General features: G+C 39.6%; 1 protein-coding gene across 7 annotated transcripts in view; it reads left to right on the top strand.

Moving 5' to 3' along the window:
* PIKFYVE (phosphoinositide kinase, FYVE-type zinc finger containing) overlaps positions 1-22,884 on the top strand; it is a 63,781-nt gene that overhangs the window by 28,088 nt on the left and 12,809 nt on the right. For 4 of the 7 annotated variants that reach the window (XM_085228195.1, XM_085228200.1, XM_085228198.1 and 1 more), the window contains 20 exons: positions 1,349-1,411; positions 3,429-3,558; positions 4,384-4,564; positions 5,857-5,931; positions 6,877-6,984; positions 9,882-10,022; positions 10,602-10,728; positions 11,308-12,494; positions 13,785-13,885; positions 15,000-15,071; positions 15,855-16,026; positions 17,289-17,467; positions 18,037-18,150; positions 19,063-19,171; positions 19,284-19,438; positions 20,038-20,128; positions 21,190-21,250; positions 21,810-21,953; positions 22,120-22,240; positions 22,705-22,836. In XM_085228195.1, coding sequence (XP_085084321.1) covers positions 1,349-1,411; positions 3,429-3,558; positions 4,384-4,564; positions 5,857-5,931; positions 6,877-6,984; positions 9,882-10,022; positions 10,602-10,728; positions 11,308-12,494; positions 13,785-13,885; positions 15,000-15,071; positions 15,855-16,026; positions 17,289-17,467; positions 18,037-18,150; positions 19,063-19,171; positions 19,284-19,438; positions 20,038-20,128; positions 21,190-21,250; positions 21,810-21,953; positions 22,120-22,240; positions 22,705-22,836 — 3,463 coding nt within the window. The remainder of the gene's footprint in view (positions 1-1,348; positions 1,412-3,428; positions 3,559-4,383; positions 4,565-5,856; positions 5,932-6,876; positions 6,985-9,881; positions 10,023-10,601; positions 10,729-11,307; positions 12,495-13,784; positions 13,886-14,999; positions 15,072-15,854; positions 16,027-17,288; positions 17,468-18,036; positions 18,151-19,062; positions 19,172-19,283; positions 19,439-20,037; positions 20,129-21,189; positions 21,251-21,809; positions 21,954-22,119; positions 22,241-22,704; positions 22,837-22,884) is intronic. The other 3 variants (XM_085228197.1, XM_085228201.1, XM_085228196.1) reach the window with 2 other exon arrangements.

Below are 22,884 nucleotides of genomic sequence, written 5' to 3' on the forward strand. Positions count from 1 at the left end.
CACAGTAAGAGCTTCTGCCCTGAGGCTGCTGTAAGGTTGAAAAGGACTGAGGTGTTGGTATGTGTGTACATGCGTAGGAATAGTCTGATATGACTTTCTCTAGCTAGTGGGGTTACGGGTGAATGCTGAAGGTGAGCCAACTTATAAGCAAGCTAGGGCTTGACCTAACACTAAATGCTTCATCTAAGTGAGAGGTGAAAGGAGTCTGCAAATAACTATTGAGCTGCAAGGGATATTTGCCCCTTCTTGTTCTGCCATGTATGTTTGGTACACTGATCATCTGTTGGGTATCTGACTTCCAGCTGGGTAACTGCAGACAAGCTTAGATGTTTGAAATACTGGTGTGTAAGGGGTCTCTTGAGTGCTGCTGTTCAGAGGCTTTTGACTGCTTGTGTACTGTCTACTTCCTGTTGCTTTCTGTTGGTGTCTGAAGCCTTGCTTTGCATTGTTTTTGGTGGCAAGTCTGGATCATTCTCAGGAAAGATGATAGAAGGTTGGTTTTGGACTTGGGACCATCACAGTGTGCAAGAAATTCGGCTACTGCTTGTTTTCCCATTGAAGTCTTTTTTTGGTAGAAACAGGTAAACTAAGTAAATGCACAGTAGGTCTCTGAAGAAAACAAAGGTTGTGCAGCTACAGAGCCTGCTTGAAATATCATTGATATTTTTTTGTTATCCACCAAGGTAAAGAGTAGCAGATAGAGCTTTGTCCTGTTTCCCAAATGTAAATGGTGATGTGTAACTCACTTTCCTCAGATACTGTAAGTCCACCTTTTTGTGCCTGGATCCTTCAAAACACTTTAAACTCTTTTAGGCTTTGGACTTCTCTCTCTCAAAAGGCAGGCTGCTTTTTGTTCCCTTCGCTGTGTAAGAAATCTTATGGCTGATCTTTCACTGAGTCTGATAACACCAAAATATTTCATTGGAATGTGTGATCAGAATGCCTCCTGAAGCTGTATTTTTAGATGAGAATGTGGAGGTCATTCCCATGGTGTTTTTGCAGCTTGGCACAAATATATTCAGATTATTATTATTATTATTTCTTTAAGTGTCAATAGGAAGAGCAGACTCTTAAATGTCAGTTCAGTCTGTGTTCATGGTTACTTTGTTTCCATGGTAATACAGTAATAAATAGTGTTTTCTTGTCTTCCTAGAACTTACTGATAGAACGAGAACGAGAGGATATTCTTGTCTTGACCACTCATCAAGCTGTTGCTAAATTAGTGACTAAATGTTTAGATGAGTAATGCTGCTGCTTCTGGTGTGGGCGTGTACATCATAATTATATGGGCACACCAGTGTAACCTGTCATTTGTCTCCGCCTATCTCCCTCTTCTCTCTTCTTTCAGAGTACTTGAATCCTGACAACGGAGGGCAGCAGATGTTCTCTATAAGTGATGCTTTTATTAAAGGTAAGAGGAAAAATTTCAAATGTTGCTGTTGTGTGCTGTAATATAATGATGAAAATTCTTCATTACTTCTTCAATAGAGCGTTGGCACTTTATGAACTTAAGTTACTTTGGGCAGAACTGGCATATAAGCTGTATTGTCGTTTTTAAGCTTTTTCAAGCTCAAATTCCTTCTCAAATTTCTTCATTCAAAATAAATCTTTTGTTATCTATCTTTTAATTTTTTTAAAGTAAGTCTCAGTGTCAGATTTTATCACTTTTTGTTCATAATTTACCCACCCACAAACTTGTATAACAGATGCCAGTTCTAACTTTCTTTGCAAGCAGATGGAGATGTAATACAATGAATTACACTCCTACAGAGTTGTTCAAAGCTTAATCTCTTAAAACTTTCTGGGTTCCTTGTCACCAGCACTACTACTTCTGTAATGAAAGACCATCAGCCACAGTTCTGAGTTTTAAAACTGTGCCTTCCAATTTTGTAATCAGCTTTACTTGGGGGATTTTTTTTCCATTTGATGCTGTTGATTGTGGTGAGCTTGGAGAAGAAGAGAAAATAATTGCGGAAATCCTGGTGTCTGTGCATCCAGCAAAATTAAGTGTTTGGCTGAAATCATGCTTAGTTTTTAAATGAACTTCTGCAGTAGAGGAGGGAAGGGAAAAACCCTATGTAACTTCTGCTATTCTGTGCAGATAATTTTGAGCACTAAGTGTCTGGAAGAAGTAAATTGCTATTTTTAAAGTGTCTTTTTCAGTTGTCCTCTTCAGGTTATTGTATGAGGATTTTGCATTCAGATAACACAATTGTTTTTTGCTTGAACTCTAAAGGATTACATGCTTGCCAGTGAGAAGTTGTATACTACTAGCATGAATGATTTACAATATAGTTAGCTATTATATAAAATTGAGGTATTCTAACATGGAATATTGTAATGCCTGTGTGGGAAGTAGCTTCATAACTCTTTCAAAGCACAGAAAAATGTAAAGAAATAGCCTGTAATCCTAGTAATGCAAAACAAATAGAGAACAGTTTTATGGATATGCTACACATTGTGGTGATTGAAAGTAGCAGTTGCTCCCTTCAAGCAGGAACTATTCTGCACAGTTGAAACTTGTTTACTGTTTCCAAAACCAGTAATGATTGCAGCTTTTACTGACATTTAGAGACATTTAAACATTTAAAATTGATATTAAAAAAAAAAAAAAAAAGTGTGTCCAGTGGATAGAGCTTTACTTATCTTCCTGTTTAACATAGTGGAGAGATACCTGTGTATGTGATGGTTAGGTGAAAAGGGATGAGAAGATGTGCTGAGACTTTCGAAAATCTTGTGCCACTTTTTTTATGGGAAAACCTTAAGCTTGTGAGAGAAAATAGTTCTGTAGTGTTGAATGCTATGACATAGGATAGATGAACCAGCTTGCTAGCAGCTCACTCTGCACCTGATTAGCAAAGTGGTGGTGTTTGATATCTATCTACAAGTTGCATCAGAGTTTATTGGTAGCATAGTATTTTAAAATGTTTGGGAGACATGCTAAACAAGGCCTGTACCAAAATATTTTTGGAATTTGTGCTGCAGCCTGAATGGTGTAACTTGATTTTTCTAGTGCAGGTAACTTGTATACGTCTTCAAAGCAGCAGCTATGTGCAGATCAAATTATTGTGCCTTTAATCAATATTCTAAATTGAAAAGGCCTATGAATATGTAAAGTAGTAAGAATTTACTGCTTATTTATAGGCAGAATTGCAATATAACTTTGTGGGTTTTTTTCCTCTTGCAATAATTTTAATTCCAGGAGAGCAAACTACCTATTCTATACTGGCAGTATGAGAATTTCAGTAACTCACTTTTCCTTTGCACACTTATGTTACACTTAATATTGTTTATAGCATGTTACCATGACTCCTAGCTCAAACTCTGGCTTCCAAGAAGCTAGACTTATGCCCTAGTAAATTCTTTCCTTTTCAAAGTAGTCTTTCAGCTGTGACCTTTTATTAACAAGGTTGGCTTGTCTCTTGCAGAATCATTATTCAATAGGAGGGTGGAGGAGAAGTCCAAAGAACTCTTTTTCACACCGCTAGGCTGGCACCACAGCAATCTGGATCTGCTGAGAGAAGAGAATGGGGAGAAACAAGCCATGGAAAGGCTGCTGTAAAAAAAAAAAAAAAAAAAAAAAGGAATTTTTGTATCTTGAGTAACGATTCTGGAAGCCCACTTGTTTCACCAGTTTTTAGTGGGGCTCTATCTTCTGTGGATATTTTTGCTCTTTTCTGTGGTTTTATGTAGGTTGCTCCAAAAGTAATGCCTCCTATTCATTTCTGTGGAAACTACAATGGATACAAAGAGAATGAAAATGTTATAGAGCAATTTCTCAGCTACAAAACACCATTTTTCAACATAGTCACCATCACTGGCCGATTAATGTTGATCGAGATGCTTTCATTTTATGGTGTGACAACTCTGTATGGCCATTTGGAACATGGCTTGTCTTTTACATAAGTGTTGCCACTGTTGAAAAGCAGCACCCACCACCTCTTTGCACTCACATCCACTGTTTGGTCTCCACAAACATTCAGCAAGTGTCAGTGAATGCCATTTTTTTCCCCATGGAGGAATTCAATGACAGATCTTTGCTTCATACACATTTCGGTGTGAGACGCCATTTTCTCTGCTGCTGTCTGTCTCATGGCAACAAAATGTCATGGTATATTGATGGGAAGGTTCAGTCTCTACAGCTCTGTGACCAACATCTGTGTTTGACATGGTGGGGTCAACATAATAAAATAAGAGGCATTACTTTTGGAGCAGTGTATGTCTGCTCAAGTGGAAGAGAAGAGAGTTTACTGTAAAACTTTCTAAGATCCAAATCTTCAGATGACTTCCTGTTTTGTAAATATTAAGTAATTAACTTTTGGAACATGACTTATTTTAAACTCAACTCTTTGTTTTCCTCATCACCAAATCTCTTATTTACAGCTCTGCTAACCACAACCACATGATGGCACTGCTTCAGCAACTTCTGTACAATGAGTCGCTGTCACTGTCATGGAGGGATATCATTGTACCTGTGGTCTGTCAGGTCGTTCAAACTGTAAGGCCTGATGTCAAGAACAGAGATGATGACATGGATATCCGCCAGTTTGTCCACATCAAAAAAGTAAGTTTTTGACACTGGATGTAGGGAAAGACAAAGGATGAAGCTTCTGGTGGCACCCATTGTTTGAAGGGAAGGGTTGTCACCACCATGCTCCACTTGTCCAGTGGTGTAATTGGTTATTCTGGTCTTTGAATAGTATGAGGTTCTAGGAAAATTTGTACAGAAAGAGTTACGCTATCTGCAAAAGGTGCTTTAGTGCCCTGGAGCTGACCTGTTCATTCAGGCTCTAGGCTGCAGAAATTAGCAAAGAATAGCACCTCTGTAGTGACTTGCTTGCTTTCCTAGCTTCTACTTGGTTTATACTTGGATTATATAGGTACTGAGCACTGTATAAGTAGCTTGCAAAACTCTGTGTAGCAATCTATTGCCCCGCAACTTCCATTATGGAGGATTTAACTTGCTGGATGCAAAGTACAATGACTTTCTTCCCAGAGGAAAACTTAATTGGTAGGGAGGGTGCATCCAGTTTTACCAGGTGTCCCAGTGATGTCATTGTTGAACTGTAAGGCTGGAGTTGTAGCAGGCAGAGCTTTTTCTGAGAAGCTGATGTGAAACTAACCTCCAGGAAAGTAGTGTAACTGAAGCTCACAGGCTCAGGCTTATTTTTGCATGGTAGAAATTTGCCTTGGGAGGCCTATTCTGTTTGGAAGCAAGGTAAATATGAGAAGAGCAATTCTGTAGCATCTCTTGAAGCAGAAACAACTGATGCTGCCTCTCTTGAAACCCAGTTTGAAAAAATCAGATGTTCAGAGATGAAAATTCTCATAGGTGTCTTCATATGGCACTAAGAGAAACATCTTACTCGAGAACTTGTTTCATGTTGTCTATTTCTCCTGTGATTGGTTGTGACTCTAGGCACAGTACTCAAACATTTATGTTTGAGCAGTAGGTAGAGATTTGTTTGTTCTTTTTTATCACTACAACTCTTGTTTGTGACTAGTGAAAATGGTGCGTGCAGAGGCATATGCTAATATGCTCCCTGTGGCCTGTAGAACTTGAGTTTCCTTATTACTTTCCAGAGTGTGTTTGATTTCATAAATAAGTGTCTTTTAGGAGGGGCCTGGATGTCCTGGAACTTAATGCCTGTTTTCATGCTTTTGTCCTTAGTTTCCATGATTTTGACAAAGAGTTTTGTGCCCAGCATGACAGTATATGATCTTTAATCTGATAACTAAGGATGTAGACAAAGCTTGTATGCTAGCCACAATGGCTGTTCTTTTAGGTTTACGATATCTAAAAGTTATTGAAATGTTTAACAATATTAAAATGTTCAACTTCCTTTGCTCTGTTAGATCCCTGGTGGAAAGAAGTTTGACTCCATGGTGGTGAATGGATTTGTATGCACTAAGAATATTGCACATAAGAAGGTAACTTGATTGGTCAAGTGCTGGCAGTAGAAAGTGCTGAAGGAAGGAAATGACTTTCTTTTGTGTTATATGCTGCTCTCACCACTTTCTCCAGTTTGTTGAGCTCAGGAACAAGGAAGCATTTCTTTTCAAAGCTATTTTCTTTCAGATGAGACATTTGTGGGAGAGGGAGAAAAATCTTCCCTTGCACATCTGTAGCAAAATATCCTTTCTATCCCTTTCACTCCAGAGGCATCTAATGATAGTCTGGAGGAGAGGAGACTCAGGGAGACCTTACAGCTCTCTACAGCTCCCTGAAAGGAGGTTGTGGTGAGGTTGGGGGTCAGCCTCTGCTCCCATATAACTAGCAATAGGACTAGAGGGAATGGCCTCAAGTTGTGTCAGGGGAGGTTTGGGTTGGATATTAGCAAAAAATTTCTTCTCCAGAAGAGAGGCACTGGAACAGGAGTCACTGTCCCTGGAGAGGTGTTCAAGAAGTTTAGATGTTGTACTAAGGGATATGATTTAATGGGGAAATGTTGTTAGGTGGGCAGTTGGACTACATGATCTTGGAGTTGTTTTCCTACCTTTGTGATTCTGTGGCTGCCCCAAGTTCTGGACAGAAAAAAAGGCCCTTATGGTCATGATTTGTGTGACAGTACGGTTAAGTGAATCTTTAAACAAGGCTAGAGGTCAAGATTAAAATGATCCACCTGGAGGCTCTTAAGTTTATTGAGACTTAATATGACGTAATGCTCTTGGAGGTGAGTGCAGAAACCTTTAGCATTGCAGTCTTGCTGGACAGTAGCTGTGAAATTCAAAAATCTGGGTGTAACATAAGAAGTAGATGGTGTGGGAAATAACAAAGAAATCTTGCTTAAGTACAGTCATGGGTATCTGATGTAGCTTTTTTCCCTTCTGCCTATCTCTTTTTAAAAATTGTTTTGTGATTTATTTTTTTTTTAGATGAACTCTTGCATAAAAAATCCCAAAATTCTTCTGCTGAAGTGCTCAATAGAGTACCTTTATAGAGAAGAAACAAAATTTACCTGCATAGATCCTATAGTACTTCAGGTAAGAGTATGCTTTTATTGGTTAGAATTGCTCAGGGTCTAGCGATTCAAACAAAAGAGGTGATCAGTGCACACTTAGCTCTTCAATGTGCATTTGAGTTAGTGGAAATGCACAGGAAATAAAGAGATTTCCTTTTGTAGTAGCTGGCAAGGAAAAGTTGTCCTAAATAGAGCATGAACTTATAGTCTTCTGCTGAGATTACAAGAGATTTATGAGAAGGCATCTGGAGTTGCACATATTGAGAGCAATTTTATGATCCTTACAATTAAATGTAGTAGTTCAAAGAACATTCCTCAATTTTAGTGATGCACTGTATAAGAACCATACAATTCAGCAGCACAGAGCTGGACATTGTTTAGGTGTGTAGAGAGGTATTAAATAAGTGAATATAGGCAAGATTTAGGTTGTACCCATGTAACTTTTTTTGTCAGGCTTGAACAAATGGGACAACACCCAACCTAATGAAGTTGATGAACTACAAAATGTCACTTTGGAGCTTGTGCTCTGCCCTTGTGAACAGGGAGGTGCTTTGGGTATGAAAACATTGAAATAGGTGGACTTCTTGTTTAACATACTGCATGCCTGCCTAAGGATCAGTTTTCAGATCTTTTCCAGGATACTTGTAACACAGGCATTTTGTGCTTTACTGAGCTTAGGCCATAATGTTAGTAGTTAACTATTTCCTTCAATTGCATGCGATACCACTTCCATTTAGTGTTTAATGGTAGGTTTACAGGTATGAGAGCTTTAGCAGTAACATTTCTCAGCACAGTGAGCTGTTTTCCAGTAGAAATTTAAGCTGAGATCTGTCCTTGGAATGGGACAGAAGCATCTGCTATTTTTTATGACTGCTGGTTGCTGTGATGTTTCAGTGCTTGCTTCAGAAATTGATCGTAAGTATTTGTATGTCTGTGTTAAAGCTCTCTAGGGCTGAGAATACTACAGAAATACTAGGTCAGTTGAAGAAGTCAGTTTCTATCAGTTGGCAAACGTTCTTGTGATACCTTTCTTAAGCCTACAACCTCTAAAACTTGACTGATGTGAGCCACAATAACACACTCGAAAATACTTGGCTTCAGAAGCTGTACTTTCTCTTCAGCAGTGTAACTGATTAGTTCTAATGACTTTGCAGCCCTATTTTCTTTTTGTGCTTGGTAGTGAGGGGAGACAGTGAAATGAAGCCAGACGATGGGCATGGCAGCAACAGCAGTTTTGCAGATTTAGGAACTGAGGGTCTCAGGGTCTTGAAGAGATGCAGCATTTGTATGCTGTCAGTGAATGGAAACATCCCTCTGTGACACTGCTCAACATTTGCATGTACCTGAAGGTGGAGAACATAATATTGCAAATGATTTTTGTTTAAAATGCTGTATTACTAGCACCTTTTGAACATAAAACATTTTCCATGGTGGGATTGTAAGGTACATACAGATTTTTTTTTTTTGTAGACTCATAGAATGGCTTGGGTTTGAAGAAACCTTGAAGATCATCTAGTTCCACTGCTCTAGACAGGGTTGCCAACCACTTAATTAGACATTAAATCAGATTGTCTAGAGCCCTAGGCAACCTGACTTTGAACGCCTTCAGGAATGGGGCATCCACAAATTAATCCGGGCAGCAAGTGCCTCACCACACTGAGTAAAGAATTTCTGCCGAACATCTAACCTAAATCTTCTCTGTTTTAGTTTAAAGCTGTTCTGCCACATTCCCACTTACTATCAGACCATGTGAGAAGTCAGTCCATATCAGTTGAAGCGTGGTGTTCTCTCTCATTTATCAGAGGGGGGTACACTCTCCTTTTTCTGTCTCTTCTGACCGATGTACTATACAATCCTTAAAGGTTATTTTTCATGTCCCTCGTCAAATTCAGTTCTTCACACTTTGGTCTTCCTGATCCCATCTCTGCACATCCAGATGGCATCCCTGTACTCTTCCCATGTCACTTGTACAGGCAGTAGAATCAGGAACGCTGTCACTCTTTTCCCTTTGTTTGACCAGACGTTCTTGCTCAGCTGTGCCAGAGAAGCTGTGCTGTTTCTACTTGATTTCTTGTACCAGAGAATGAAAAGCTCTTGTGCTCTCAGAAGGGCATCCTGTAAAAGCTGCCAGCTCTGCTCCACTCCTTTGTCCTGAAGGAGAACTTCCCAGAGGATCTCATCCAGTAGTTCCTTAAACAGCTGGAAGTTAGTTCTCCTGAAGTTCATGGTCCCGACTTTGCTTTTTTTGCTAGGCCCTTGTTCCTTCAGATCCCAAGCCTAACCAGAGCATTATCGCTACAGGGTGCTTCCAGTCTTAACCCCTTTAATGAGTTCCTCTGCACTGATGACCACCAGATTCAGTAACACTTCTCTGGTGGATTTGTCTAATACCTGTACAAGTAAGTTAGCTTTATTTAAGATATTTGAGTTTCATAAGGCAGCAGGAAAGTCTAGTGTTAAATGGAGAGGTTGGTGGCCCTGCATGTGGCAGGTGGGTTGGAGATTCATGATCCTTGAGGTCCCTTCCAACCCTGACCATTCTGTGAAGGAAGAACTGTTTTGTAGAGAGTAACCTAGTTTATGAAGAGCAGAGCTGCTGACTCTGGACTGTGTTTACAGAGGTGGTTTCTGCTGTGTGATGTGTCTGTGCATATGTAAAAATGTTTGGATTCTGCAGGTCTCTTATTTCAGATTGTCATGTATGATTAGGGCACAATGATATACTGAATGGTGTGCTTAGGAGGTGAGGAAATGTGCACAATGCAAAAAATAAATATCTGGTTTCCCTGTTTCATAGGAGTGGTCAGTATATAAATGAGAAAGTAGTGTTAAGTATTTAGGTATTTGTTTTGTTTGTTTTTTTTTTTTTTCCAGGCAAGTTTGCTCTAGTTAACTGCTATGTGGTGTTTATGTCTGCAGGAGAGGGAGTTCCTGAAGAACTATGTGCAACGGATAGTTGATGTCAGGCCTAATTTGGTCCTTGTTGAAAAGACTGTGTCTCGAATCGCCCAGGACATGCTGCTAGAGCATGGTATCACCCTAGTCATCAATGTCAAGCCGGTGAGTCTTTCATGTCAGTCTCTATCTTACAGGAGAACTCTTAATTTCTCCTTGTAGCAGTCTCCTTGAAGAAAACACAGAAAAATCATATTTATTTTCTCTCCTAAACAAACCACAGCTTTTCTTTTAATGGCAGTTCATTTCCAAGAAGACAGAACAAGCAAACCTAGAATGTAACTTTTCCTCCTGCTCTCTGCTGTGCCCTTGCTGGCAGGTCTTTCTACTGAATTGATTCTAGTTAACTCTGACTCCTATTTGTTGCACATGCTCAGTGGGTCCCCTGTGATCCTCAATAAGGCCCTCTGTTGCAGTGAGGCAGGGTGAGCCAAGCAGAGTTGGCTGTCCTGACAGACAGCCCTACACTGACTGCACTGTATCTCCTGGAACTTCCTTCACTTGAATGGGTTCAGTTATCTTCATGAAAGGGCTCAACGTTCTCTCTCATCAGTAATATTTGCCAAAACTGCTCTTCTTAAAATTTTATTTGGGGATGGAGAGTGATTGGATGACTAGATTTAATTCAGAACGTAAAAAGTAAGAGGTAACTGTAGATTCTTACTGTTCTTCTCATTTTGACAGCAAGTGTTAGACCGTGTAAGTCGAATGACTCAGGGAGACTTGGTGATGTCAATGGATCAACTGTTGACCAAGCCACGTTTGGGAACCTGTCATAAATTTTACATGCAAGTGTTTCAGTTGCCCTATGGTAAGTAAAGCTTGTTGTATCCTGCTTAGTGTGCGTGAGACACTATGTGTTTTGTTCTTCTTAACGAGATCTGAACAGTCATGTGCTTTGTGTGATCAAGTATTATTATTCTTCCTATTAATTTCTTTTCTTTTGCTACAACTAGGAATAAAAGTGTTATTAATAATATTAATAAATATAATATTAACAAAAGTGTGGACAAAAAAACTTGATCAAGAAGTACAAGGTCTCTCTATTTTACTAAGATGAGAGATGCTAGTTTTTAATTAGGTTGGATTGTTTCTTTTAAATTGATTTTTTTTTTTTCTCCTTCCACTGCCCTGGAGTCCACTGTCCAACTTCCTATTCAAAATAGGAAGGGTTAACTTTAGTGCTAGATAAGATTTCCCAGCATCTTGTCAGCAAAGTGTTGAAAATAGTGCAGAATAGAGATTTCATGATCAGTCTGTGCACCTATTTGGCAGCTTAGCCATCCGCACTGTAAATAATATTTTCACAAAACAAGATTGACTGTAGTTGTTATCCTAATGCTTGTGTTTTGCTTTTCTTTTTTTTTTTTGTTGTTGTTGTTTTGTTTAGATCAAACAAAAACTCTAATGTTCTTTGAAGGGTGTCCTCAGCACCTGGGTTGCACTATCAAGTTGTGTGGTGCTGCAGAGTATGAACTGGCCCGTGTGAAGGAGATCTTGATCTTTATGATCTGTGTGGCTTATCATTCCCAGCTAGAAATCTCTTTCCTTATGGATGAGTTTGCCATGCCCCCTACTCTCACCAAAAACACTTCCTTTCACTCCCTTATTGAGGAACCAGGAGATGAAAATGAACAACAGGACCGGTTCAATGGTGAGGATTTCAGCACGGTGATCAGAGACATTGAGCCCTCAGCTGAAAAGCTTCCCGTGATCTCTGAGTCAGTATCATCTGATGAGGTCACCCTGCTTGAACAAAGAGGTTTATTTGAGAGAGGTGACCAAGAGAACAGTCAGCTGGAAACAGTGCCCTCAAAACAGCAAGAGCACCACAAAATGGAGTCGTCATTTCCAGTGTTTCACTCCGTACCTCCGGCAGTACCTGAAACATCTCTGCTCCCCCTCCATGGCATGGACCAACACTTGGTGACTCTGGACAGCCAACCACTGGAGCCTCTTCAACAGGCAGATGATCTGCAGGAATCCAAGAATCAGATGAGAGTCTTCAGAGACCCTCTCCAGGATGATACTGGTTTATATGTTACGGAAGAGATAACGTCTTCTGAGGATCGTCTCAAGACGTACTCTGCAGCATTTAAGCAGGAGCTGAAAGATGTTATTCTCTCTATTTCTCCTGTAATGGTGTTCCGTGAACCGTTTCTATTGACTGAAAAAGGCATGAGATGCCCTGCTCGAGAATACTTCCCTGAGCAAGTTTATTGGTCTCCTCTCCTTAATAAGGAGTACAAGGAGTTGGAGAGTAGAAGGAAGAGACAATTATTGCGGGATCTCTCTGGACTACAAGGGATGAATGGGAGTGTCCAAGCCAAGGCTATCCAAATTTTACCTTCCCATGAGCTGGTCAGTACTAGAATAGCAGAGCATCTAGGTGATAGCCAGAGTTTAGCCAGAATGCTGGCTGACTATCGAGCCAGGGGAGGGAGGATACTACAGAGAAGCACAGATCCCTTTGCCCAAATTAAGGATGTATCCAGTGCCCCTGCTGGAAGAACTGGATACAAAATTGAAGAGGATGAGAAAGGACTAGCTCAAAGTGAATCCTCCTGGTCTCATAAGGTAAGATCTATGCTACTCAAAATATAGTTACATCTGTTTCCCCTGGTAATACAGAACATGTAGTGTTTTATGTTGAACCAGAAGCTTTTTTTTTTTTGACTAAGTCAAAACCATTTTAGATTGCAGTGCTCTGGGCACTTAAGCTAATATAACCAAGGACTAGGTGAATATGAGAGAAACTGAATGGGGAACTGACTGCAAAATTTCCCTGAGAAGGGAGAAACTTGTGAGACCCAGTTTAGTAGATTGACTATTCAGCTCAGCTGCATATGACTGATTCCTGAGACTGTGGAGGGGGCAGAAACTTCTTTTTTTCTGAAACAGCTTTTTTGCTGCTTGTACTGATTTCTAAAGGTGTAAGAGGGCTTAATGGCATGGAAACAATAGTAGACTGCAATTAAATTCAAGTATTTGTAAAGTATTGGGAGATTTGGAGAAATATGAAAATGTCTTAATGGCGGGGGTGGTATCTTGTCAGAAATTTCTAAGTAATGCAGTATATTTGGAACCAAAAATATTTAAAGACAGGGGAAACTGTTATGACAGCTGCTGATTTGTATCTGAGTTCTTGGGACTTTCTTGCGCTGGAAACTATACACAAAAAGATGTCTATGACAAGAGTAGCAGAACTGGTTTCTTGTAATAGTTTTGGTTCCTGAGTCGCTGTTAAGCCCCCAAGTTCATGAGCAGAAGTCATATTTTAATGGATGCTTAAATATACATATGTGTAACTTCACAGGCAGTAGTCTTACAAGCTGTAAGAGTAGCCATTGCTCTACTTGTCTGTGCTGTTTTAAATTTACTCAGGGATCAAAGAAAATACTTGGTGACTTCATAGCTCTGTAAGGCGTGGAAAGGGAGATAGTTCCATTCTGGCAGCAAAGTGGAAAATCCCTTCACAGAGAAGAACAGAAAATTGGAAGCCTTTTGTAGCTGCAATAAGTGATTAAAATATAATGGCAAAGGTTTGCCTTCAAGTTGTGCTGAAGTGTACAGTGTTTTGAAGATGCTGTACATTTGCCTTGGGGCTTTAATTATTTCCTGTTTTTGGACATTTAGCTTCCTTTCCACAGTAACATATATGCGTACACTGTTTTTATTACACATACAACTAGTTATGTTCTTCTAAAAATGGCCAGTTAGCACTTTTGTCTGATAATGTAAAGTGAATCTGTGGAAAAGGAATAAGCAGGAATTTGTCATTTTATCTATCAGAGTACAATTCTGTCATTGGTTGTGTGTGGATGAAGATGTCTGTAACCAGTGAGTGAGTTGTTTTCTCTCAACCAGGTGGATTGCTTGAGTCCAGTAAACCATCAGAGGCTCTGTGTTCTCTTCAGTAGCTCTTCTGCGCAGTCCAGCAATGCTCCAAGTGCCTGTGTCAGCCCCTGGTAGGAAAAATACTCTTCTGTAGCTTGTGTAGTTGCTATCTTCTTTCCAAAGACAAGGTCAGTCCTTGCATCTTAACATATTTCACTGAGGATTCTTTTGTAAGTTTTAATCATTCTCAACAGTTGCCAAAATTGTTGCCAAAATTCCCTCTTGCCTGATCAGGTGGATCCAGAGCTATATCCCACAGCCTCTTTAATCTCAGGCCTGAAGGAGAAGGCCCAACATGAAACAGAATGCTTTAGTTAGATCTTTGACTGCAGAGATCTGTATGTGAAGGGAGGGCACTGCTTTAGGCAGCTCTATGAGGAAGAGTTTAGTGTATATAAATAATGTCCAATCTTAAAAATAATAATCTCAGAATACTTATAGGTTGTATTACTGAGAGTGTGATTTGAAAATACTGCTGTCTTTCTTATAAAGTCAGCAGTGTTAAGACTTTCATCTACATTTTTAGCTAAGAGGGCTGTGACTTGTTGATTATGCAGAATTTATGATGTATTTTCATTGCTACTCCTTGGACAAGTCTTGATGTTTCATTGTCTAAACCAGGTGAAATTTTATAGTTGCCTTTCTTGAAAAGAAGGTCTCAAGTTCCTATAAAAGCTGAGGAATGAACCAATGAAGATGATACGCTCACTTATAAGCAGCAATAAAATGATGTAATTATATAAGACAGAAATATCTGAATTGGCATTTCAGTTGATATTTATCTGTTAAGTGTCTTGGTCACTTCAGATTCTGAGAAGTAAAAAGCTGCTATTAAATTTTATTCAAGTACTTTGAGGCTTTTTTCACCTTTTAGATGTGCTCTTTTTGTAACGGTTGGGATGTTAATGTTCTGTGCCTAGGTGTTCTTGAAAATATTCTTCAAAAGTACAGTTGAATTGTGTCCCGCTTTTAAATATGAATTTTAAAGTTGTTCCTTGGATCTCATTAGGGAACTTGTCAGCAAGAATTTGGGAATAGTTAAGACTTGGAGTGGGGGAGCCTGTGAGTGTATACAGGGCTGAAAACAGCCAAGCAAAAGGTGCAGATCTGTGCACCTGAAGGCCGTTGCATAATTAGCAGTGGCAGAATTCCTCCTCTAAAGCTTTTCTTCTTTCTCTGCTTTAGGATTGTGACCATGGAATTCTATGGAAAAAATGACCTGACTCTAGGGATTTTTCTGGAGCGCTACTGTTTTAGGTGAATTAATTGTATATCTCATTCTAAACCAAACAGAATCCGTCCCATGTTAAGTGAGTCACTCTGTCTTCATAGTTCCAGTATTTTTTTTTTTTTTAATATGAGCAAGGAAGTTTTATTTTATTTATTTTTTTTATTTTTTTTTATTTCAACTCTTACTGCTTTTGAGAAATTTCCTATTTTATTCTGGTACCTGCAGAATTCTGCATTTGTTTTTCTGATACCAGTCTCTGTGATGACTTGAGAGACAGCCATTCAAAGAAAGATCATGGATTTTTCTGTTCAAAGAGGTTATATGGTACTATTTTGCATACCTCTTCCTTCAGGATCTGAAGCTTTAAGATTTTGAGGGGTCCTTGGCATATTTTTGCCCCCCATAGCCTTTGCTCTAGTACATTGCCAAAATGCTCTTCTAATTTGGTATTAAGCACTTCCAGTTGCTTAATTCATACTTTGTGATCTATATATAATATGTTGGTAGAAACAGATTCAGTAATAGAAACGTAAAAAAAAAAAAAAAAAAGACTGTGATATCTACCAGTATCCAGTCACTACTGTTGTGACCAATACAGCTATTGCTGGCAGGGGAGACTCCCTATGTGCTGTTCCTAAATGAGAACAGTAAGCTGTGCAGCAACAGCTTTCATTAAAGGCTTAGGAAACTTTTTATAGAAAAGATTAATAGTACTGTGACATTAAAAGGCATACTAGATGAGTTGAACCAACTCTTCAGCAGTGTGTGGCATACGATCATTCATAGGTGTTTCCATTTTTCTCTGTAAGGCCTTCATATCAGTGCCCCAGCATGTTCTGTGAAACGCCAATGGTGCACCACATTCGTCGCTTTGTACATGGGCAAGGATGCGTGCAAATTGTGTTAAAGGAGCTGGACTCCCCAGTCCCTGGGTACCAGCACACAATTCTTACTTATTCCTGGTGTAGGCTGTGCAAACAGGTAAGGATGAGAACTTAAGAATCAGTTGGGTATGTATGGAAAGATGACATTGTACAAAAGCTGTTACTAGTGCCAAGTGGTCCTGTCTGTCTACAAATTCCTCTTGTAGAATTGGAAACATTGAGGATAAAACATAGTATGATGGAGGCGTATTGAAAAGTATCAGTCCTGAAAGGATAGGTTTAAGTGAAATTGATATATTGTTGGTAACAAGTTTCTGACGTGGGAAAATCTAGGAGCTGTCCTTTCAGAGGTGAAGAGCATTGTCCCTTCCATGTGAATCTGTACAAGCATCAGAAGAATGTGCGTGCGGGAAAGGGTAGATGTTGAGACCTCCTGGCTTAGTAATTGGCTAAGCCCACTTGGTATTCTTTGATCTGCTTTAAACTAGACAGTCTGCATTGAGTCAGTGTGACGTCTAGACTTCCTTTAGTAGGCATTAGAAAGTAAATGAAATCCTCATTAGAAAGATGAAAAACCACAACATAATAACACTGTGTATTATCTGAAACTTGTTCTTTAATTAAACTAAGAAAAACATTACCAGCTGGATATTCCTCTTTAGCCAACCTTTCTGTAAATCTTAGGAGCCTTTTAAGAGAGATGAGAATAGAAAGATTCATGCAGTGCCTCAAACTCAAAACATCTTAATTATCTGTGCTAGTGACTCAGTTCACCTACTTAATACTGGCTTAAACATAGGTGTTGGACTTAAAGGTATCTAAAAGAAGTTAATGTAGTTGCTGAAGGCAAGCCCTACAATCCTTATGTATACACTGCCCCACACTGCATATGTATATTCTGTAACCTTTTATTACTGTGTGCTCATGTAAACACTAAGTTTGTAGCTATTAAGTGTAAATGGCTGCTCCAAGCTTGCAAGCACTGCTGAGGTTGAAAAACACCGCAGAGTATTTGTAGGTGAAGAATCACTAGGGAAAAAGTATGTGATGAAAGCACTGCTGCGGACTGGTCTGCTGGAAATTATCTGTATACAAGAGCAGTATGCCAGATAGAATGATGTGTTTGTGCTCTCCCAACTTAGTGGCTGTTAATATCGACTGGCATTTATTATTTATCCTGTTTATTGTATCCATCTATGCATTGTCTTTAGCTCTGTATAAACAATTTTTTAGTTGTTTTGGTATCTTTCAGGGTTATGAGTGCTTCTGGTACTAATAATTACTAGATTAGAGTCTAGATTAGCCTGTCTTTTTTTCTGGGCGAAGAGTGAAATTAAGACACTTTGCTTTCAATTTCAGGTGACACCAGTTGTTCCCCTTTCTAGTGATTCTTGGTCTATGTCTTTTGCAAAATACCTTGAGCTGAGATTCTATGGGCACCAGTACACACGAAGGGCCAATGCAGAGCCTTGTGGTCATTCCATTCACCATGACTATCACCAGTATTTTTCTTACAATCAGATGGTGGCATCTTTCAGGTGAGGTCCTCTGGTTTTTAATAAATGAATTCATTCTCTAGTACTGTGTAAAGCATCTGGCTCTGACAAAAATTCCTTGAGTCTGTTCCTCACTGGGTAAAGCAAGGGATAGCATGACACAGATTGTGTGCTGGCATGCAGAGTGCATTGTAGTTGCCATCACTGTGGTGGATGAGGTGGACAATATTCCTAAGAATAGCCATAGAATCATAGAATTGTAGATGAAGATACTGAAGAGCGCCTGTCCCAAGACAGACTCGTGGTGGACACCACTTATGACCGGCTTCCTCCTGGATATAGAGCCACTGACAACAACCTCGTGGCTATGACCATCCAACCAATTATTTATCCACCTAATAGTCTAGCCTTCAAATCCGTATCTCTCCTATTTAGAAATAGCCATGTGACATGGGGCTGTGAATTGTTCCAGTAGATGATGCTGAAGGGGAAAACACTTCTGCTTTGGATAATCTAGAATACTTTCAGAACTTTATTCTGAAGCTGAAAGAAGTTGTACATATACCTCTATATGAGGAAAATCATTAAAAGTTGTCACATTCTCTTCTCAGCTACTCTCCAATCCGTCTACTTGAAGTATGTGTCCCACTACCCAAGATCTATATCAAACGGCAGGCTCCACTAAAAGTTACAATTTTGCAGGATCTTAAGGACTTCTCTCAAAAGTAAGCTTTGAATTTAACTTATTTGTATTTTGGACTTTGTAGCAAAACACATAAATATGTTTGCTGACACTTGTTAAATATTCGTAATTAAAAATAAATGCATTTAAAATAATTACTTTTCTAATTGGATGTATTTCTAAGGGAGAGTAGCACTGGAGTGTTCTTTCCTACCTTTACCAAATTCCATCAATACCAATTCTTACCTTTTTGTCTGTTGCAATTTAGCTTAAGAATCTTGCCTTCTACTGGCTGTGTTTATTGTGATCTCTGACTACTGCATTGTTATGAGTGATCTAGCATGTTTCCATACTAGTAGACAATCAGGTATGTTTTTGTAGTCTGAGGCAAACTGTTGTAGACCTAGACACCTTCTAAATATAGGAACAAAAATGTGGAAGACAGGCATGGTGGAAGAAGCTATCTTAATTCTAACCTGACTGCTGTTTGACCTCGCAGCAGCTTTCCTGTTTGGCTGACTTCTCCATGACTGCCTGACTTCAGAAATTGTCTAGTTTTGTTGAGAACTGAAATATTTTATTCTCTCTCATCCCTGCTGGTGGTATCGGTTTAGCTTGCAGTCTGACAGTCTCCCCAGGCACCAGTAGCGCAACAGCTCTCCTGTGCTAGTAATGCAGTTGTGACCTTTCAATTGCTCTCTGAAAACTTCTACTGCTAAGAATAAGCTGTGGTGAAGAATGTTATTGTGTATAATTTAGAGATTTCTACAGCATGGATGGATTTTTTTCCGAAATTCATGGTGAATTCAGTGGGACATCCTACTGTGCAGAAGACTGTCATGTATCATCTTTTGTATTCTGAAACTCTAACTGTAAGCATGTTCAGATTTCTATTAAAGAATGTTGAAGTTGTTTCAAGTAATCACAGCTTAACTCTTTGTATTCCTGTTCTCAGGGTGTCCCAAGTGTACCTTGCTGTTGATGATCGCCTTGCTTCTCTGAAAACTGACACTTTCAGCAAAACAAGGGAAGAGAAAATGGAAGATCTGTTTGCACAAAAGGAGGTGATGGACTACCTCTGCATCTACAGAGCATAGGCTCCAAAGGGTGTGGAGAAGCCAGTTGGGTTGAGCGTTACGCCGTGTGACAGAACGCTGACAGTTTTTGTTTTGGCAGATGGAAGAGGGGGAATTTCGAAACTGGACTGAGAAGATTCAGGCAAGGCTCCTTTCATCATCAGTGGACACACCTCAACAGCTACAATCTATTTTTGAGTCTCTGATTGCTAAAAAGCAAGGACTCTGTGAAATGCTACAAGCCTGGAATAGTAGGTAAGAGAACAGATGCTGAAATGGTAACATCAGTACTCTGCTGATAGTGTGAGGGAAGAAGTTCTATGCTTTTTCTCCCTCTAGTGCAATTGCTATACATATACATATATGTAGTGCTGAATACCCTTTAATGGCTGGCTGACTGGAACAGAAAATTGTTAAAGGCTATGTGATGTTGTAGAGCACAACTTTCATCTGAGGAGGGAAAGTGTCATTTGAACAAAGGTGGAAGATGGAAGCATGTAAAAGCAATTGAATGAAATGGTCTCAGGTGGGCACATGCCAAATGAAATGCTTAAGATGACTTATTTTTCTGTTATTTTGCACTTTGCGCTTTGCTCTCATACTGTAGAGCATCTGGGATGTGGTGTTTGCAGCATCTCTTGTTGCTGTAGTGCTGATCAAGGCATGAGGAAAAGATTTTGTCTTTGGCCATAAAATACAGCTTCAGCACGTATTAGCAGTCATCTTAGTTTGTGTTAAAGGCTTGTGAAGGCATGCTGGGCTGTATTCTAATATGGAGAAACATAATTTTTGCCTTTTAGAGCTAATATGTGTAACCTATGTTTTGAGTTTATTTTTTAATTTTTTTTTAAAAGATTGCAGGATCTTTTCCAGCAAGAGAAAGGGAGAAAACGCCCCTCAGTACCACCTAGCCCTGGAAGACTGAGGCAAGGTGAAGAAAGCAAGGTACAAGCAACAGGCTGGACATTACTTAAACATTTGTTCTGTGGGAGCACAATTGTCTAAAGTTCAACTTCAGTTCACTTTAATAATTAGTTAACTTGTCTTACTGCATTGTGTAATTTTCATATGTAAACATTTGAATGGCGTGTTATCTTACTTAGCTTCTTCTATAGATGTAAACCATAAAGACATAAACCAAGATCTATATTCTACAGAAGAAGAGGATATGATATTATTGTGTTTTTCTTTGATGCTTCTGGACAGTTCAAATGAATGCTGACAACAGAGCTGTGCTGATTGTTGAGGTTGTGTCTAGATAGGAGGGAAGTCATCTTGTTAGGGACTGGACTTCATGAAAACAAATTGAGAGAAAATGGCACAGGAACTATTATCTATTAATGTTATTCCTTATGAAAGAGAAAAGGTAAAGTATCAGGAGAGGCAGAGCAAAGAATGCAGGGAGAATGATGGTAAATTTGTAAGTTTGTCTCTAATGTGGTGATATCTGTGGGAAGGGGCTGGGAGGATGTGTACATGATCTTGGACTGTTGCCCCTCTGGCTATGTGTAAGGATACAGTTGCCAGCATGCTGAACAACTGCCTTTGTGGAGCCTATACTCTGAGGAAATGTCCAGACTGCAAGGCAGCACAATACAAGTGTTGCACAAGGAGGCTGACCTCCCAAATAGCTAGCTAGCAAAATGCACGAAGAAACCTGGTGGCACTGGTTTACTCAGCTGCATACATCTGTGTCCTTTCCACTTAAAACACTAAAACATGCTTAGCCTTCAGCTAGCTGTAAGTAAGCTTATGTAGAGGAAGAGTGTTGTCTTTAAAGCAGCATGTAGAGGTGATAGCAGGCATGAGCAATCTTGTGAAACAACTAGATTGCTGTTGTTTTGTCTCTTTCATATACTGTCAGAGGCAGTGATGTGCTGAATCTGAGAACGGTGTGTAGGAATGCTCTGCTGTGGTACATCAGGTTTTGCAAGTGTTCACAAAGAGGAAGGGATATAGCTTTAAAGAGCCTGGTGTCAACATTGATCACCTGATGTTCTTCCTAGATCAGCAGCATGGATGCTTCCCCACGCAATGTTTCTCCAGCACTGCAAAATGGAGAAAAAGGTACATTATCTATTTTTCTTAAGATATGAAAAGATGTTTCTTGTAACCCTTTCTCTGGCAATGTGGGAGCCTTTGTTTTTCTGAAGTATTAGAATTGACATTGTACAAGATGGAATTAAGCCAACTATAAGCTTACTGTTATAAAATACAAACAGACTTGAATGTGGGATTGAATAATCCTAATCTGACTATCAAGGGTTTTTCTTTGAAACTGAGTATTGTTCATAAGTTCTCAGAAGCTTTCTAAATAACTGAAGATCTGCATGGAATGTGGGATGTGCATCTTTTCCTTGAGGTCGTTGTGTATGCTGAGACCCCTTCCTTATCTGTGAGGCATACTGAGTCTGGGAACTGAAGACACTGGGTGCTTAAGTATATGCATCTTCTGGAGGTTATGTGTACACTGATCAGCTGCTGGTTCTTTTGCTCTGGGCATTCCCACGTGCTTTCTAAGTAAAAACTTCTTGAAAGTAGACGCTGGTGATGGCTTGGCCTGAAGGCAAGCAATTTTGCTTCTGATAGCCATATAAAATGCTTTCCTTTGTCCTTGAACTTTTAGAGGATCGTTTCCTGACTACTTTATCAAGTCAGAGCTCCACAGGCTCCACTCATCTTCAGTTGCCCACTCCTCCAGAGGTTGTATCTGAACAACTGACTGGTGCCAACACGCTTTCTGAACAGGATACAACCAGTAGCTCAGAAGGTACAGTTCAGTTTTGGTCTTGTATTCATTATCTTCCTTCTCTGTGGCAAGTGTATGAGATCTAGTTAGGAAATGGCAAATATGGTAACTTTGTGGTCTACCACCTTGCTCCCAAATGTATAGCGTAAAGTTTGTGGGGCAATTTGTGAACTTATCTCTGTTTCAGATGTGTTTGATGGACACTCACTGGGATCTACTGACAGCCAAGTGAAAGAGAAGTCTACTATGAAAGCAATTTTGGCGAACTTATTGCCTGGGAACAATTATAACCCCATTCCATTTCCCTTGTAAGTACTGCTTAATACATATAATGTACAAACAAGTAGCCTGGTAAATCTGTGGGCAGAGCTATGCATGCTTTTTTTGCTTTGTATATAATTTAAGTTATTACAGGGTTTGCATCCAAATAAGCTGATGATCTTCCTCAAGACAAGAAACTTTCTTTCCTTTCCTAAGTGTTTGTAGGCTGGCCCCTTTTCTTATTAATGACCCAATCCTTCTTCTATTATACCCTTGTAAAATTATGGGCTCTGCCCACTAGGTCACGTCCCACTGCCCAACACGAAGCTCAAACCTATGACCCTGACCCTTGTATCAGATTCTCTTTTTCCTAGTAGGCAAGCCACTCCAGAAGTCTTTTAAGAGGGGAAGGAGAGGTACTTTCTAACTTGCTTCAGGGAGGGAACAGAAATGTTCTTCTGTAATAAAGACTTACTAAAGCTACATGCTTGCTTCTTCTTTTTGCTTCCAGACCTCTCCCAAGGGTTGGACTCAAATGGGCGTTGTCTGGGTGTAGGTCAGGTTCAGTGGCTGCTGCATGTGCCCTCAAGTCCCTCTCACGTGAAAATGAGCAGGCTGGAAAGTTTTTTCAGCTACTCTGTCTGTATGTGTTGAAGTGTTTCTTGTTTGACATGAACCTAATGTTTGGCAG

The sequence above is a fragment of the Meleagris gallopavo genome, chromosome 7, assembly GCF_905368555.1.
Source record: "Meleagris gallopavo chromosome 7, MGAL_WU_HG_1.1, whole genome shotgun sequence".
NCBI lineage: Eukaryota > Metazoa > Chordata > Aves > Galliformes > Phasianidae > Meleagris > Meleagris gallopavo.